The sequence below is a fragment of the Hemiscyllium ocellatum genome, chromosome 21 (genome assembly GCF_020745735.1).
Source record: "Hemiscyllium ocellatum isolate sHemOce1 chromosome 21, sHemOce1.pat.X.cur, whole genome shotgun sequence".
In the NCBI taxonomy this organism is placed as follows: Eukaryota; Metazoa; Chordata; class Chondrichthyes; order Orectolobiformes; family Hemiscylliidae; genus Hemiscyllium; species Hemiscyllium ocellatum.
In genome coordinates this window covers 18914578-18933014 of record NC_083421.1, presented here as the reverse complement: position 1 = coordinate 18933014, position 18437 = coordinate 18914578, and the positions used below count along the sequence as shown (strand labels likewise).

Below are 18437 nucleotides of genomic sequence, written 5' to 3'. Positions count from 1 at the left end.
GGAGGCACCCCTTCCTTCCCAACATAATCACTTGCTTTGTGTGTTAATGGGATTTTCACAGAATCCCTACAGTGTGGGAAACCGGCCATTCAGCCCAACAAGGCCACACTGACCCTCTTGAAGAGTAACCCACCCCAGCCCTATTCCCCCTACCCTATTATTCTACATTTACTCCTGACTAAATGCACCAAACCTACACATCTCGTGGCCAATCCACCCTAACCTGCACATCTTTGATCTGTGGGAGGAAAATGGAGCATCTGGAGGAAACCCACACAGACGTGAGGAGAACGTACAAACTCTACACAGATAGCTGCCCGAGGCTGGAACTAAACTGGGGTACCTGGCACTGTGAGGCAGCAGTGCTGACCACTGAGCCACCGTTCCTTCTCCCTCTGTCCTTGCTTGGGACTCCTGTCAGAGTCATTCCTCAGCTTAGTATATCCTTACCCCAATCGATCTTCATTTCTTATCTGAGGTCCTCTGCCCTTCCAAAACATGAAACGATGCAACAGCATTGATCAACAAGTTACATGGTTTACAAGTGAGGCCCACCAATCTTCATGCAATCGGGATCGTCCGATGTTTGGTTAAACCATCGCCTCACACTGAGGTAAAATTTCCAAAGCGATACAGCCCAATGTGAACATCCCACTGGACTGTCTGCATCAGCAGCAGGCTGTGTTTCTCCATTGGAAGAGTCTCAGGGCAATTTGCCCTTGCCTTGGTGGGACCTTCTGCAGTCTGCTCCACAGGGCAGGGCAGAGCAGAGAAGGGGAGAAAACGACAAACTTCACCACACACGCCACGACCCAATGTCAGGAAAGGCTCGTGCATGCGGAGAAAAACAGGCAGCCTGATTTCCACTTGGATCCTGGGACGGAGCTGACACAGGAAACAATGCCACACTATTTCCCTCATTTCACACACACCAAACCATCAGACACCAAGTCCAAAGGTTTAAACTTTATTTCTACAAGAACTTACAGGGAGAAAGGAAAGAACAGAGAGAAGTGAAAGAAAATAATATATGCACCCAGTCAGAGGTGTACTTGTGGAAGGGGGAATTAACACAAATAAAGTTTTCACACTTCAGTCCCTGGTTAGAGATTAATCGCATTCAAAACCATGCCTGGGAATCAGACAGAATTTCAGAAACTAAGCTTTTCTTTGGGCGAAATAGAATGCCGGCAGCGAATCAATTCGAGTTCCTCAGCTGGGGGCAGGTCACAATCCTTTCCGTATTGAAGGTGGCAATACGTCATTCTGAGTGGGGAAGGAAGCCAGGGGAGACCAGTTCAAAGGCAGAACTGATTTCGAGGCTTTGTCCTCATTTTTTCTTGGGGCCCTTCTCCAGGGGTTGTCCGATATCCTTCCCTCGCAGCTTGAGACCTTTCAAACAAAAACAAAATAAAGCTGCTTCATACCAAGTAATTCCATCTGACACGTGCAAGTTTTTAAAAGGCAGGCTAGTGGGGTAGGTACCTCATAACACAGCATGGGGCCTTCACTGGCCCTTGAAACTGGTGGTGAAATGCCTTTTATTCCCCCGCATGAGTCACGCAAACACTCCGTATTGTTGAATCACAAATCACCACACCACACCACACACTTTTTCTTTAAAGATTAGATTAGATTCTCTACAGTGTGGAAACAGGCCCTTCGGCCCTACAAGTCTACACTGACCCTTTGAAGAGCAACCCACCTGGATCCATTCCCCTACATTCACCCCTGACACTATGGGCAATTTAACATGGCCAATTCAGCTAACCCGCACACCTTTGGACTGTGGGAAGAAACCCACGCAGACACGGGGAGAATGTGCAAACTCCACACAGACAGTCACCCAAGGTGGGAATTGAACCCAGGTCCCTGGCGCCCTAATTGGAGTGTTATCAGTTCAGTAGCTGAGCCAGTCCATGAACACTCTCATTCTGCAAACCACACACACATCTGTTTGGGGCTTCATTGTGTAGAATCCTTTATGGTTTTGTTTAACTTTTCGACATGATAACTTGCGTGAGTCATTCAAACACTCAGCATTGTTGAACCACAAACCACCAGCACTCCCCAGAAACTGAACTGGATCAGCTATTTAAATACTTAGGTGCGTGGCAGGGAACTCTGGCTGGCAGCTCCAACCCCTGATCCCCAATACCTGCTCATCATCATCCGGATTCCTCCCACAATCACAAATATGTGCAGATCAGGTGAACTGGCCATGTTAAATTGCCCAGATAGTGTTAGGTGCATTACTCAGGGATAGATGTAGGGTAAGGTAGGGGAATGGGTGTGGATGGGTTACTCTTCGGAGGGTTGGTATGGACTTGTTGGGCCGAAGGGCCTGTTTCCATACTGTTCGGGAGCTAATCTACTCAGGAGGAGAACAACGTCTGAACAGTTTTTCGTCAAATCGTGTCAAGAGAGGCAAATTCAGAAGAGAGCTGGTGGTCTTTCAGGCAAAATACAGATCTATTGAAATTAATCTGATCCAACATGTACAATAATCGTGCTACTTGAGATAATAGAGCTAGAGGATGTTGGAAAGACAACCAGACTATTTATATAGGAATCTTTGGAGCAGGAGGCTGAGGGAGCAACCAGGGAGCGAGCTCCAGAATCTCGTGCTAAGTTGCCAAGTGGAGGGACATTTCAAGTTTGGAATGGGAGGATTCTGTCAATCACTGTGTGGTCCATATTGGAAACAACATAAGGAAGAGCAGACAAGTGGTTCCATTTAGAATGTACCTGAATTAAGGAGCAAAGTTAACCCTCAGAGATATAGCCTTGTGCCAACTGGATGAAGGGAACATGATTAAATGAGTGATGTGGGAGCACAGGTACGCTTCCTGGCACAACAGGTACAGGGCTCCAACTGAACCAGGCTGGAATAATGAAAAGGATCAATATGATGATAAACAAGAACATTGAACTCCAAGATGTGGGGTGTGGCAGGCCTCAGGTGGAACAGGTAATCATTTACAAACAAACAACAAATACATCATAGAGGAACAGCCAGACATTATGCTGCAGGTAATGGATGCTGTGAAACATGAAAGGGTTCAGAAAAGATTTACAAGGATGTCGCCAGGGTTGGAGGATCTGAGCTACAGGGAGAGGCTGAACAGGCTGGGGCTGTTTTCCCTGGAGCGTCGGAGGCTGAGGGGTGACCTTATAGAGGTTTATAAAATTATGAGGGGCATGGATAGGATAAATAGACAAAGTCTTTTCTTTGGGGTCGGGGAGTCCAGAACCAGAGGGCATAGGTTTAGGGTGACAGGGGAATAATTTAAAAGAGACCTAAGGGGCAATTTTTTCATACAGAAGGTGGTACGTGTATGGAATGAGCTGCCAGAGGAAGTGGTGGAGGCTGGTACAATTGCAACATTTAAGAGGCATCTGGATGGGTATATGAATAGGAAGGGTTTGGAGGGATATGGGCCAAGTGCTGGCACGTGGGACTAGATTAAGTTAGATTATCTGATTGGTGTGGACGAGTTGGACAGAAGGGCCTGTTTCCATGCTGTACATCTCTAATGATTCTAAGAAGTAAAAATTATAAGATGCATAAACCGAGAGGGAGATAGAATTAAGAAGTGCAGGTAAAACATTCGACCAGAATGTCAGGCCCAGTAAACGTGCTTTGTTTAAGGACAGGATCAGGAGCAACAGAATGAGCTGCAGATATAATGTGGCAAGTATGACATGGTAATCATTGAGCTTCAAGACAATAAAAGGTGGGGTGCTCACAAACTCAAGATAAAACTATCCAAACAAGGGGTTCTAATCAGGGCTGAGCAGACCATGAAGATTTTATGGATACAATCAAACAATATTATGATAAAGGGATAGCCAGCTACATCAATCATCTTAATGAAAGTACAAATAGGAGGGTGGAGGCACATCCTGGCAGCAAATACAACTCCTAAGGGTGTGAACAGAGTTGTTAGAGGGGGAGAAAGGAAGGCAGAGAAATACTATTTGTGCAGAGTGAGTAAATAAGATTTGAGAGTACCAGGCACAGATTCTCATCTCGAAATACAATGCTATTGCAATAATGGAGATCTGGCTCAAAGAATGCAGAACTGTGTTCAATATTTCAGGATCAACATAGTCCTGAAAGATGAGTTTCACTCAGCAATACTCTGTCCTCACTCTTGTACAGGTAAACATTATGGCACAGTGGCTCAGTGGTTAGCACTGCTGCCTCACAGCACCAAGAATCCAGGTAGGATTCAAACCTCAGGTGACTGTCTGTGTGGAGTTTGCACCTTCTTCCCGCTGTCTGTGTGGGTTTCCTCCGGGTGCTCCGATTTCCCCTCACAGCCCAAAGCCGTGCAGGCTGGGTGGATTGGCCAGGCTAAATTGCCCTGTAGTGTCCAGGGTTGTGCAGGATAGGTGGGTTAGCCATGGGAAATGCAGGGTCACAGGGATAAGGTTTGGGGGATGGAGGTTTTGAGTCTGGGTGAGATGTTCTTTTGGGTGGAGGTAGGGGGTTGGTGCAGACTTGATGGGCTGAATGGCCACTTTCAGCACGGAAGGGATTCTGTAGAGACATTAACTCACCGAGTACTCTTTCAATCTTGCCAAGGACCTGGTTGTTAGGAATGGCTTTCCCACACTCATAATCAGCAATGACCTGGGGTTTCTCACTGATTCTCTGGAGAGTGGGAGAAAGGAAAGCAGCAAGTTAAGGCTAGACAGAGCTCTGCATTCGGAACAAAAAAAAAGAGTTCTCCTGTATTGAAATTACAGCTTCTATCCCCCTTTCCACAAGCCCAAAGTGGACTGTGCAGATTCCAATCTCCACACTCGGAAACCTGCACCTCTCATAGCCAGATGTTACCCTGACAGCCCTGTTGTGGAACACAATGTGACCAGCTCTCCCCTCCCCCTACAAACCCCTCTGCACCAACAGCACCATACAAAAGGAACGCCTGTAGGAACGCCTGTAGGAACGCCTGGGCACTCACCGTGGCCAGATCCTTCTGGTTCATCCCCAGGTTCTGTCGGCCCTGCTGGATCAACTTGCCGACTGTAAGGGAGACCCGCTCATGGTGCAGTTCCTCAGTTTCCCGGTCCAGCTTCGCGGTGTTCTTAGTGATGCTGTGTTGCTTATTTTGTCCTGCAGACCCTAAGCACAAACAAAAGTGCAAAGTCATCCCTCACCCTGATAGTTAGTGCTTGTTCAATTCTGAGCAGGACTTTACTAAGCAATGTTCAAGCAGGAGGGTTAGAGAACGCAGAGAAGGTTACTGCTGGAAATCCAGCAGGCACTCCGCAGGTAGGGATACTGTGCTTTAACTACTTAAAGTAAAGCTTCCTCTACACTATATTGGCCCATCAAACATATTCTGGGCAGACAAACTCAACTATTTACATCAACCAGTCTCTACAGTAAGGAAGTATTTGCTAACACTGATCCTTTCAGAGTACAGCATTCAGGAGGGACTGCTCTGTGCTCACAAGCCTTTGGTCTGGATTTCCTCTCGGGTGGAATCAACCTTGCTTCATCTTCTCCAAATCTTTCAATTGTTAAATATCTAAAAACAAGTTGTACTTTTGTTTGTACTCACTCATGGGATGAGGGCAGCATAGCTTCTCTCTTTCCAGGGAATACCGCAACCACATGTGAAGAGTTATTCAAGAGCAAATTTGAGAGGTTATGAGCATCACCCTTCTACATTAGCATTTGTGAAATATTACAGCAGCAAGTCTGGTCTCCACAAGATCTACAGAAGTTTAACATGGGTGCACTTAGGTACACTGAGGTCCATTTACACCTCTACCCCAGTTAATCCTTCCCAAACAGAATGTAGCCTCTTTGTTCTTCCTATCTTAATGCAGCATCTTACACTCATCCATATTATAGGTGATTTGACAATTAGACACCCACCCTCAAGCTAATTACTTGTTGCACTCTTGCTCATTATTAATTATTCCTCCAATTTGGGCTCATAATTTGATGTCGTACTTGGAATTTCCAACTCATTTCAGAGAGCAGTGTCCTCCCTGACACCAGCCGTAGAAAGACCAATCACCTCAGGATATCACTTCCCACCTTTTACCGGTCGGAGTTACTTACATTCATCTCTACTCTCCCACTATGTCAGACACTCCAATCTGTGCTATTGCTTTGTATCTCTCCTCATGAATTCCCTATGTACTCCTGCCTGACTGATTCCTCCCCTTCCCCACTTCTCCAGGCACCAGTCTGAATTCACCAACTTCAAAATCTCCCCAAGTTCCTACACCATCGCAGGTCCAGCCCTCCTTCTCTGCCCTGACCCCTTAACCTGACCTAATCTTCCTTCCCACCCATCCACTCCACCCATCCCACTGACCAATCACAATCACCTCCTACCTGCACCTACCGCCATCCTACCTACCTTTCCCCCCAGCCCCTCCCTCTATTTCTTTCTCAGTCCCCCTCCCCCTCATTTCTGATGAAGGGTCATGCCCGAAATGTCAAGCCTCCTGCTCCACTGATGCTGCTGACCAGCACCTGCAGTCCTCACTATCTCCAAATTGATTGTAAAGCCCTTTTGATGTCCAGTGATTATGAAAGTGGTAATATAAATGCTTTTAACTTTTGTCATGGAAATGGACTTCCAAAAGATTGCTGTTAAGTTGGATCTGGACTAAGTAATGGAGATTCATGATATATTTCAGAAAGTGTGAAGTTAAATATTCTGTGGTTCAAGAAAAATGCTGTAAAAATAGTAACTATCTGTTCTACGTCCACACTTTCAAATGTCAAGGTACTGCACAAAACACTACATAGGACAAACAGGAAGACAGCTAACGATCCGCATCCATGAACACCAACTAGCCACGAAACGACACGACCAGCTATCCTTAGTAGCCACACACGCAGGTGACAAGCAACATGAATTCGACTGGGACAACACTACTATGATAGGGCAAGCCAAACAGAGAACAGCCAGGGAATACCTAGAGGCATGGCACTCATCCACAGATTCAATCAATAAGCACATCGACCTGGACCCAATATACCGGCCACTGCAGCGGACAGCTGGAACTGACAACCGGAAGCGGCAGAGACAAACCACTATAAATGCCGGAGGAAACATCACAGAAGCGCTTCACAGGAGGCTCCCAAGCACTGAGGATGTCACCTAGACAGGGGACAAAACGTCTGCAACACAAATTCTCAGCTCAGCGAACACAACCACAACAACGAGCTACAAATCTTCTCACAAACTTTGAATTTCTATTCTTTGTTAGAACAGTACAGCACATACTGGCCCTTGTGCTGACCTTTTATTCTGCTCTAGGATCAAACTAATCTACATATCCTTCATTGTACTATCATCCATGTGCCTAGTCAATAGTCGCTTAAGTGTCCCTAATGTGTCTGACTCCATCACCACTAGCACCGCTTGCAGTGGATTCCACACACCCACAACTGTGGAAAGAACTAACCTCTGACATCTCCCCTAAACCCTCCTCCAATCACCTTAAAATTACACCCCCTCGTGACAGCCAAGTCTGCCTTGGGAAAAGGTTTCTGACTATTCCCTCTATCTATTCCTCCCATTATCTTCTATACCTCTATCAAAGCACCTCCCACCCTTCTTCACTCAAATGCCTTTGCTCCCTAACCTTTCTCCATAAGACATGCCCTCCACTCCAAGCAGCATCCTGGTAAATCTCCCCTGCATCCTCTCTAAGCTTCCATATCCTTCCTATAATGAGGCAACCAGAACTGAACACAATATTCCAAGAGTGGTCTAACCAGGACACTATAGAGTTACAGCATAATCTTGCAGCTCTAAAACTCAATCTCCCTGCTAATGAAAGCCAACACACCATAAACCTCTTTAACAAATCTATCAACTTTGAGGGATCTATGGACATGGACCCCAAGATCCCTCTGTTCCTCTGCACTGCCATGAATCCTGCCTTTAAAGTGTATTTGCATTCAAATTCGACCTTCAAAATTGAATCACTTCACACTTTTCCAGGTTGAACTCCATCTGCCACTTACCAGCCCAGCTCTGCATCCAATGCAGTCAATGTCCCACTGCAACCTACAACAGCCCTCCACACTATCCACAACTCCACCAGCCTTCGAGTCATCAGCATACTTACTAAACCACCCTTCCACTTCCTCAATCCAAGTCATTTATAAAAATTACAAAGAGCAGAGGTCCCAGAACACATCCCTGCGGAACACCACTGGTCACCGAGCTCTAGGCTGAATACTTTCCATCTACCACCACCCTCTGTCTCTATGGGCCAGCCAATGCTGTATCCAGAATGCCACATTTCCCCATATCCCATGCCTCCTTACTTTCTGAATGAAAGAGCCTACCATGAGGAACCTTATCAAACGCCTTGCTAACATCCATATACACCACAACCACTGCTCATCCTTCAATGTGTTTTGTCACATTCTCAAAAGAATTCAATAAGGTTTGAGGCATGACCTGACCCTCACAAAGCCATGCTGACTATCTCTAATCAAACAATGCTTTTCCAATTAATCATAAATCCTGTTGCTCAGAACCCTCTCCAATAATTTGCCCACCTCAGACATAAGAGCGACTCGTCTTTAATACCCAGGATTATCCCTATTCCCTTTCATGAACAAAGGAATAACATTTGCTACCCTCCAGTCATCTGGCACTACTCCAGTGGACACAGAGGATGCAAAGATCATTGCCAAAGGTGCAGCAATCTCTCCCCTCACTTCCTGGAGTAACCTAGGGTATACCCTGTCTTGCCCAGGGAACTTATTTTTCATAAGTTTCAAAATTTTCAACACAACTTCCTTCTCAACATCAACCTGTTCAAGCATATCAGCCTGTTTCACGCTGTCCTCCCAAACAACAAGGTCCTTCTCCCTCAGTAGTGAATACTGAATGTATGTATTAAGACCCTTAACAGGATGCAGAGCTTTTCTGACTTGAAACTAATGCCTTTAAATTTCCTTTTGCCACTCTCATTTACTGACTGTTTACTTAGTTGTGACCTTTTCCTTCAGTTCAACTTGTTCAGCCATTGGTTAGTGGGCACTTTTTCTTTAAAAACAGGGATATTTGTCTCAAACTATTTCTCAATGGTTTTTAATTTGAGATTTTTTCCTCCAGTTTATGTCTCCTAGTCCTAGCCTCATAAGTAGCTTTTTTTAAAAGTCTGATATATTATTACTTTGGTCTTTATCTAACTTACGTTTTTCAAAACTAAGACATTTTAAATCTGGTGATTGCTATTGCCGAACTGCTCCCTTCTGCTTACTTTTCCAATGGTTTCATTTTCCAGTCACTTTCCTTTCAGAGATCTCACTGCACTTTAACTCTTTATTACTGAGTTCCTTATTGTGTGGGTAGAAAGGACATGCCGAAACCTCTTTTCAACACCTCTTCTTGAAAGTTATTTAGCGTTAGAATAATAAATCATGGGAAATTTCAACTGTGTTTTGCACCCTATGGCACTCACACCAGGAGTGCAGCACACGTACCCAATAATGGCTGTACACTCCATATCGCCTCAAAAATAGGTGATGCAGTGAGGGGAGTAATAATCATAACTGGGAGAGATGAGGGAAGGCAGCCCTCAATGATAGCAAAGCCATTAGTTCCATCCAATAGTATTTCTGTAATCTCCAATCATTTCTGCTGATGCTCTTCATTTGTACACACATGTCCCTTCCTGCCACATACTGATTGGGCTTAATCGATGGGAGCTATAGCCTCTACAGTTTAATGTCTCACCCACAGGCAAGTGCCCAATAGCCCACCACAAGGAGTACTGGAGCGTTGGCCTGAAATTCCATCCTGGCCAACAGCTGGCTGACATTCCAGAGTCTAGGATCATAGACAAGGAACAGTAACCTTGATGGAGCAGCTCAGAGAGAAAGAAAAAGGGTAGCTATCACCTCTCAACTGTGCATCGAGTTTCCTTGAAGGATCATCAGCTACAGTAATAAGAAGATGCTTACACTTCTTTGTAGTCTCTACATCGTCTCCTCTGCGTTGGGCCAACGTGACTGCCTAGGAACAAGAGGGGAAAGGAAAGATCAACAGCTGGAAGAAAAACAACGTGAAATCCTCAGGTTACTAACTATCACTGAAATTAACGTACCTCTACCATGGGTTTACATTCAATGTCATGGAATCAGTGAATCTTAGAGACAATTCCTGTGTCTCTGACAGTGCTCCTTCTCACAATCTCACTCAGCATACCATTGAATATTCTTAACTTCTTAAATCATAAAAAATTCTCATCCACCAACCCACTCCTTGTTGAACTTGTTCTCAAATTGGAAACCCTTCCTTTTGCATCATTTGTTTTCTCCAGATCAGACGGTGTTGCCATAATCGTCTCTCCTTCCATTTTATGGTTGGGCAGATGGCTGTGCTCATCAAGTGACATGACAGAATAACACAGCTGCCTCACCCCACCACCTTCCCCAAACTGTTCTACAGCTGACCTCAGCTCCTGCTCCTCTTGTATATATCTATAAAGTCATTTCGGCTGTGCCTTTAAGCAAAAGTTGGAAGTAGATATTGGACCTGGAGCGTGCCCTCAGTCAGAAACACAAAATGGTTACAGAGCAGGAGGGCAGCCAGCAGCCCCTTGAATCAGTGCTAGCTCTCTGCAACAGCAACCTAACAGCCTACCCTTGCTCCTGTAACTGTTTCGGCAAGTGTTTGAATTCATCACATTTTCAATAGTTCCTTCCATAACACAGACACTAGCTGGCTAAAAAGGGGTTTCCATGCATTTTCATAGCTTTAATGCATTTGCAAATCACCTAAAATCTGAGCCTACTTGTCCTCCCCCCAGTGAGAACAGTTTCTCCCATTCCACTCTGTCCAGACCCCTCAATTTTGAAGATCTCAATCAAATCTCCTCTCAATGTTCCCTCCTAGGTAAATGCACAATTTCTCCCATTGATCTACGTTAGAGAAATTCCTCATCCCAGAGGATTCTTCTAATAAATATTTTCTGTGCCCTCTTTAAATTCAGAAACAATAGAAGTTGCAGCGTTGGTGAGTACAAGCTCCTCTGTGGAACACTGGGGCACAATATTGGAGGGAACAGGTCTGTCTCTGTGTAACACTGGGTTAGTGGCAGGCTCACGTCCATTACTGCAGAACTGATCGGATTGCACAGGCTTATGCATTAGGAAAAAATATCACCAAAGTTTCAGGAACCCTTCCTCAACAGTGACCAAGGTAAAAAATGAGCTAAAAATGTGTTGCTGGAAAAGCACTGCATGTCAGGCAGCATCCAAGGAGCAGGAGAATCGACGATTCGGGCATAAGCCCTTCTTCAGCCCAAAACATCGATTCTCCCGCTCCTTGGATGCTGCCTGACCTGCTGCGCCTTTCCAGCAACACACTTTTCGGCTCTGATCTCCAGTATCTGCTGTCCTCACTTTCTCCAAGGTACAAAATGAGACAATAAAGATATATTGCAGCATCCTTGAACACAGGTGAAGTTCCAGTGGACTGGAGAATTGCTACTGTTGTCCCCTTGTTTAAGAAGGGTAGCAGGGATAATCTAGGTAATTGACGTCAATGGTGGGAAGCTGCTGGAGAAGATACTGAGGGATAGGATATCCCTCAGTCTGGGTCCCTGGCGCTATGACATTTGGAAGAAAATGGGCTTATCAGTGATAGGCAGCATGGTTTTGTACAGGGAAGGTCAAGTCTTACAAACCGAATAGAATTCTTTGAAGAAGTGACAAAGCTGATTGATGAGGGAAGCGATGTAGATGTCACATACATGGACTTTAGGAAGGCATTTGATAAAGTTACCCATGGTAGGCTGATGGAGAAAGTGAAGTTCCATGGGGTCCAGGGTGTACTAGCTGATAGATCGAGAACTGGTCGGGCAACAGGAGACAGAGAGTAGTAGTGGAAGGGAGTTTCTCAAAGTGGAAAACTGTGACCAGTGGTGTTCCACAGGAATCCGTGCTGGGACCACTGTTGTTTGTGATATACAGAAATGATCTGGAGGAAGGTGTAGATGGCCTGATTAGCAAGTTTGCAGATAACACTAAGATTGGTGAGGTTTCAGATAGTGAAAGGGACTGTCAGAGAATACAGCGTAATATAGATAGATTGGAGATTTGGGCAGAGAAATGGCAGATGGAGTTCAATCCGGGCAAATGCAAGGTGATGCATTTTGGAAGATCCAATTCAAGAGCGAACCATACAGTAAGTGGAAAAGTCCTGGGGAGAATTGATGTACAGAGAGATTTGGGTGTTCAGGTCTATTGTTCTCTGAAGGTGGCAACGCAGGTCAGTAGAGTGGTCAACAAGGCATACAGCATGCTTTCCTTCATCGTACAGGGTACCGAGTACAAGAGTTGGCTGGTCCTGTTATAGTTGTATAGGACTTTGGTTCGGCCACATTGGGAATACTGCGTACCGTTCTGCTTACCACATTATCAAAAGGATGTGGATGCTTTGGAGAGGGTGCAGAGGAGGTTCACCAGGATGTAGCCTGGTATGGAGGGTGCTAGCTATGAGGACAGGTTGAGTAGATTAGGATTATTTTCATTGGAAAGAAGGAGGTTGAGGCCTACAAAAATCATAAGAAGTGTAGACAGGGTGGATAGCAAGAAACTTTTTTCCCCCAGAGTGGAGGACTCAATTAATAGGGGTCATGAGTTCAAAGTGATAGGGGAAAAGTTTAAGGGAGATATACATGGAAAATTCTTCACAGAGGGTGGTGGGTGCCTGGAATGCTTTGCCAGCAGAGGTGCTAGAGACGGGAATGATAGCATCATTTAAGGTGTATCTAGACAGATTCATGAATGGGCAGGGAGCAAAGGGATACAGATCCTCAGAAATAGGCAACAGGTTTGGATAGAGGATCTGGATCGGCACAGGCTTGGAGGGCTGAAGGGCGTGCTGTAATTTTCTTTGATCCATTAAACACTTGCTCGGCACAGACTGACCAAATAACGCCATCTTTAACAGTTAGGGGAATAAATGCACGATCTAGTAACTGGACAAAGGTACATTGTTGGGATAGCATCGAGTGAGCTTTGTTCTGTATCTAACCTACCCTGGTAGTGTTTGATGGGGACATTGTTGAGAGCTTTACTGTGTATCTATCACCATGATATAGCTCTTCTGGGAGTGTTTTTTGGGTACAATGTGAAGAAGCTTTACTCTCCATTTATGTGAACAATTACTTATACAGTATCTTTAACACTCTCAAACGCATTTCATAGAAATATCAAATAACATTTCTTGTCTTAGTAGTAATTATTAGGATAGGCTGCCAAATGTTTGGCCAGTGATGGAGTTTCTGAGCAGCAGTCTAAAGGAGGCGAAGTAAGCGCCAAGTTTAAGCATAAACAGTCAGCAATTTGGGCCTTGACAGCATATCATAGAGTCATCGAGTCCTACAGCATAGACACGCCCTGGTCCATCCCGACCAAAATCTCCATCATCACTAACCCCATTTCCCTGCACTTGGCCCATATCCTTCTAAACCTTCCTATCCACATATTTGTCCAAATGCCTTTAAATGTTGTAAGTGTTGTAAATGCTTCAACCACTTCCTCTGGCAGCTCATTCCATGTGCGTACCACCCTTTGTGTAAAAATGTTGCCCCTTAAGTTCCCTTTTATTCTTTCTCCTTTAAACTTAAACTAATGCCCCCTCGTCCTCAAATGCTCAACCCCGGGGAAAACAGCGTGCATTCACCCTATCTTATATACCTCTATAAGTTCACCCCTCAGTATCCTAAACTCTAAAGAAAAAAAGGTCCTAATTTAGAATTGAATAGAATTTCTATAAAAGTGTGGAAACAGGCCTTTTGCCCCAAGAAACCCACATCGACCCTCCAAAGCATTTCCCACATAGACCCATTCTCCTACCCTATTACGCTACATTTACCCCTGATTAATGTAAATAACCTACACATCCCTGAATACTATGGACAATTTAGCACAACCAATTCACCCAATCTGCACATCTTTGGAATGTGGGAGGAAACCAGATCACCCGGAGGAAACCCAAACAGACACGGTGAGAATGTGCAAACTCCACACAGACAGTCACCCAAGGCTGGGGTCGAACCCGGGTCCCTGGCGCTATGAGGCAGCAATGCTAACCATTGAGCCACCATTCTGCCAACCAACATTTCATAATGCAGATCATTGAGTCCAGGGAACATCCTTGTAAAATTTCTTCTCCACTCTTTAATACCATCCTTCCCCTAACAAGGTGACCAAAACTGAACACAATACTCCCAAGTGCGGCCTCAGCAATGTCCTATACAACTGCAACATAACTTCTGAACTTTGATACTCACTGGAGGAGAAAGTGAGGACTGCAGATGTAGGAATTCCTGAAGAAGGGCTTATGCCCGAAACATCGATTCTCCTGTTCCTTGGATGCTGCCTGACCTGCTGCGCTTTTCCAGCGACACATTTTCAGCTTGATACTCAATGCCCTGACTGATGAAAGCCAGTGTGCCAAAAACCCTCTTCACTGCCCTGTCTACCTGGGACTCCACTTTCAGAACTGTGAATCTGTCCCTCTGCTCCACTATCTCATTAAGGCCCTATCATTCACCATGAAACTCCTACCTTGACCTGACTTCACAAAATACAAGATCATCTGTACTGTAAATCTCCTGGAATTTTTTGCTTTGTATGACGGGGAAATAAATTTGCTCACACCAACAAACAGCACAAAAATTGAAAACTGACAAGTCTTGTGCTGGAATCAGGCACAGGAATCATAAACACAGTCACTGTGAGATGACAATATAAATAAACAAGACACAAACATCTGCAAATTCAGGGTCACTTAGGCCCAGATAATTCAATCTCAGTGTTGTCCCACATCAGTGTCTGAGAATGGGAGGGAGCACAAGGACTGGAGTGGGCAATACTGACGGGGACTTCAGGAGAAAGCAGCTGACAGTGAGGCAGCACCTCCATCACCTGGGGTGAGGGCCAGCGTCCTCTGGCCACAGTGCCCTCAGGGAGGGGCCCCGACACTGACCCCCAGCGCCCCGGGTGGGCGGGGCCCCGACACTGACCTCAGTGCCCCCGGGTGGGCGGGGCCCCGACACTGACCTCAGTGCCCCCGGGTGGGCGGGGCCCCGACACTGACCTCAGTGCCCCCGGGTGGGCGGGGCCCCGACACTGACCTCAGTGCCCCCGGGTGGGCGGGGCCCCGACACTGACCTCAGTGCCCCCGGGTGGGCGGGGCCCCGACACTGACCTCAGCGCCCCCGGGTGGGCGGGGCCCCGACACTGACCTCAGCGCCCCCGGGTGGGTGGAGCAGCCGCGGCTCCTACCGGAGCTACCCGTTCAGGCGGACATTCGGTGCCGGAGCCTAGGCCTCGGCCGCGGGTAAAGCTGCTCCGCCTGGTCAGTACCTGTTTGCTCTTGGCCTGCGCCGCACTCGGCCCCTTCTTCCTCAGCACCGTCACCGTGTCCCAGTCACTCTCCGCCATCTTCACTCCGCTCACTGCGCAGCCGCACAACAACCCTTCAACTAACTTTATTCAAACAATGGCCATCAGCCAATCAGACGCAAGGGTTGTGCAACCAATCAGAGACCGGGAAGCAGTTGTTTTGGACTGGGACTCCTTAGGCCATTCAGCCCCTCTAGCCAGCTCAGCCGTTCAATAAGATCATAGACAATAGGTGCAGGAGTAGGCCATTCTGCCCTTCGAGCCAGCACCGCCATTCAATATGATCATGGCTGATCATCCTTAATCAGTATCCTGTTCCTGCCGTATCTCCATAACCCTCGATTCCACTATCTTTGAGAGCTCTATCCAACTCTTTCTTAAATGAATCCAGAGACTGGGCCTCCACTGCCCTCTGGGGCAGAGCATTCCACACAGCCACCACTCTCTGAGTGAAGAAGTTTCTCCTCATCTCTGTCCTAAATGGCCTATCCCGTACTTTTAAGCTGTATCTTCTGGTTCGGCACTCACCCATCAGCGGAAACATATTTCCTGCCTCCAGAGTGGCCAATCCTTTAATAATCTTATATGTCTCAATCAGATCCCCTCTCAGTCTGCTAAACTCATGGCTGATCTCACATTCCTTACTTTTCTGTGTTTTTTTTCCCCATAACCCTTGATTCCCCAAGTGATCAAGAATCTCTCAGGCTGAAATAAAAAAACAAGGATTCTGCTCCCACAGCTCTTTGTGACAATGAGTTCTGAAGACTCAACACCAAGTGAAAAAAAATCCTTATCTCAGTCTTAAATTGGTGCCCCTTTATTCTGAGACTATGCCCTCTGGTCCTATACTGTCCTATGAGTGGAACCATCCTCTCAACATTTACCCTGTCAAGACCCTACAGAATTCTAAAGGTTTCAATGAAGTTCCCTCTCATTCTTCTAAACTCCAGTGAGTATAGTCATACAGTATGGAAACAGACGTTTTGGTCCAACCAGTCCATGCCAACCATAATCCCAAACAAATCTCGTCCCACCTGACTGCATTTGGCCCATGTCGGAGTATTTAAAACAGAAGTTGATAAGAGTTCAGGAGCGGCACATTTATGCAAGATAGGTTTGGCAAGCTACGTGAACGTTGGATGACCGAAGATGTTATGATCTTCGTCAGAAAGAAAAAAGGAAGCTAATGTATTTTCTAGGAGGATGGGAATTGATGAAGCCCTTGAAGTACATAAAGAAAGTGGGAAAGAATTTAAACAAGGAATTAGAAGGGCTAAAAACGGTCATGAAAAGTCATTAGCAAACAGGATTAAGGAGAATCCCAAGAATTTATATACATATATAAAAAGCAAGAGGGTAGCCAGGGAAAGGGTTGGCCCATTCAAGGACAAATGAGAGAATCCATGTATGGAGTCAGAAGATGTAGGTGAGGTCCTAAATGAATACTTCGTCTCGGTATTCACCAAAGCAAAGGAATTGGTAAAGGATGATCTCAGGGAAGGAAGCTTTGAGTTTCTAAGCCAGGTTGGTATTAAAAAGGAAGAGGTGTTGTACATCTTAAAAATTATTAAGGTAGATAAATCCCCGAATCTTGAGGGAATCTATCCCAGAATATTGAGGGTGACAAGACAACAAATTACTGGAGCATTGACAGACATCGTTGTATCCTCTTTGGCCACAGGTGAGGTCCCAGAGGACTGGAGAATAGCCAATGTTGTCCCATTGTTTAAGAAGTGTAGCAGGAATAATCCTGGAAATTTACAGGTCTATGGATCTCACTTTGGTGGTAAGGAAATTATTGGAAAAGATTCTCAGGGATAAGATCTATACACATTTAGAAGCATTTATCAGCGATAGACAGAATGGCTTTGTGCAGAGGAGGTCATGCCTCACTAACTTGAGTTTTTTGAGGAGATGACGAAGTTGATTGATGAGGGAAAAGCAGTTGATGTTGTCTGCATGGACTTCAATAAAGACTTTGACAATGTTCCTCATGGCAGACTGGCACAAAAGGTGAAGTCACATGGTGTCAGGGGTAAGCTGGCAAGGTGGATAAAGAACTGGCTTAGTCATCGGATGTGGAGGAGCCGGTGTTGGACAGGGTGGATAAAGTTATAGTACCTGGTGTTGTGTAATTCTTAACTTAGTCATAGGAGACAGAGGATAGCGGTGGAAGGATGCTTTTCAGAATGGAGTGGTGTGACTACTGGTGTACACAAGAATCAATGCTGGGACCTCTGCTATTTGTGATCTACATAATGATTTAGAGGAAAACATAGCTAGTCTAATTAGCAAGTTTGCAGATGATACAAAGATTGGTGGAGTTGCAGATAGTGACGAGGGTTGTCAGAGGATATAGCAAGATATAGATCGGTTGGAAGCATGGGCAGAAAAATGGCAGATGGAGGTTAATCTGGACAAATGTGAGGTGATGCATTTTGGAAGGTTAAGTACAGGTGGAAATTATACACTGAATGGCAGAATCCTTAGGAGTAATAGTATGCAGAGGGATCTGGGTGTGCAGATCCTAGATCACTGAAGATGGCAGCGCAGGTAGATAAGGTAGCATATGGCATGCTTGTTGTCATTGGAAGGGGCATTGAGTATGAGAACAGATAGGTTATGCTGCAGCTTTAGTTAGGCTACACTTGAAATATTGCTTACAGTTCTGCTCATCACACTACTAGAAGGATGTGGTTGCTTTGGAAAGGGTACAGAAAAGGTTTACCAGGACGTTTCCCAGTATGGGTAATTTTTGCTAAGAAGGAAGTTTGGTTAGACTGGGTTTGTTTTTACTGGAGGCATGACCTAATACAAGTTTATAAAATTGTGAATGACATGGATAGAGTGGGAAGTATGAGGCTTTTTCCCCCAGAGTGGAGGGGTCAATTACTAGGGGACACATGTTCAAGGTGTGAGGCAATGTTTTCACACAAAGGGTAGTGAGTGCCTGGAACGTATTGCCAGAGATGGTGGTGGAAGCAGACATGATAGCAGCATTCAAGAAGCATCT

General features: G+C 45.6%; 1 protein-coding gene across 2 annotated transcripts; it reads right to left on the bottom strand.

Moving 5' to 3' along the window:
• Positions 1 to 951: 951 nt before the first annotated feature.
• Positions 952 to 15494, bottom strand: edf1 (endothelial differentiation-related factor 1). Of its 2 annotated transcripts, XM_060841729.1 has the most exons (5): positions 15386 to 15494; positions 9968 to 10019; positions 4974 to 5134; positions 4567 to 4660; positions 1247 to 1392 (listed from the first exon to the last, which is right to left on the bottom strand). In XM_060841729.1, exons 1-5 carry the CDS (start codon positions 15461 to 15463, stop codon positions 1331 to 1333), a joined length of 447 nt encoding a protein of 148 aa, XP_060697712.1. In that variant the 5' UTR covers positions 15464 to 15494; the 3' UTR covers positions 1247 to 1330. The 2 variants fall into 2 exon arrangements, with proteins under 2 accessions (XP_060697711.1, XP_060697712.1); XM_060841728.1 differs by lacking the exon at positions 4567 to 4660 and having other exon boundaries at positions 952 to 1392.
• Positions 15495 to 18437: the final 2943 nt, after the last annotated feature.

Coding starts and splice junctions, on each gene's coding strand:
- edf1 (XM_060841728.1), bottom strand. CDS start 15,463: ATGGCGGAGAGTGACTGGGACACGGTGACGGTGCTGAGGAAGAAGGGG. Junction 10,020..15,385: donor CGCAGGCCAAGAGCAAACAG/GTACTGACCAGG, acceptor TCTTGTTCCTAG/GCAGTCACGTTGGCCCAACG. Junction 5,135..9,967: donor TGTAGAGACTACAAAGAAGT/GTAAGCATCTTC, acceptor GTTTGTGCTTAG/GGTCTGCAGGACAAAATAAG.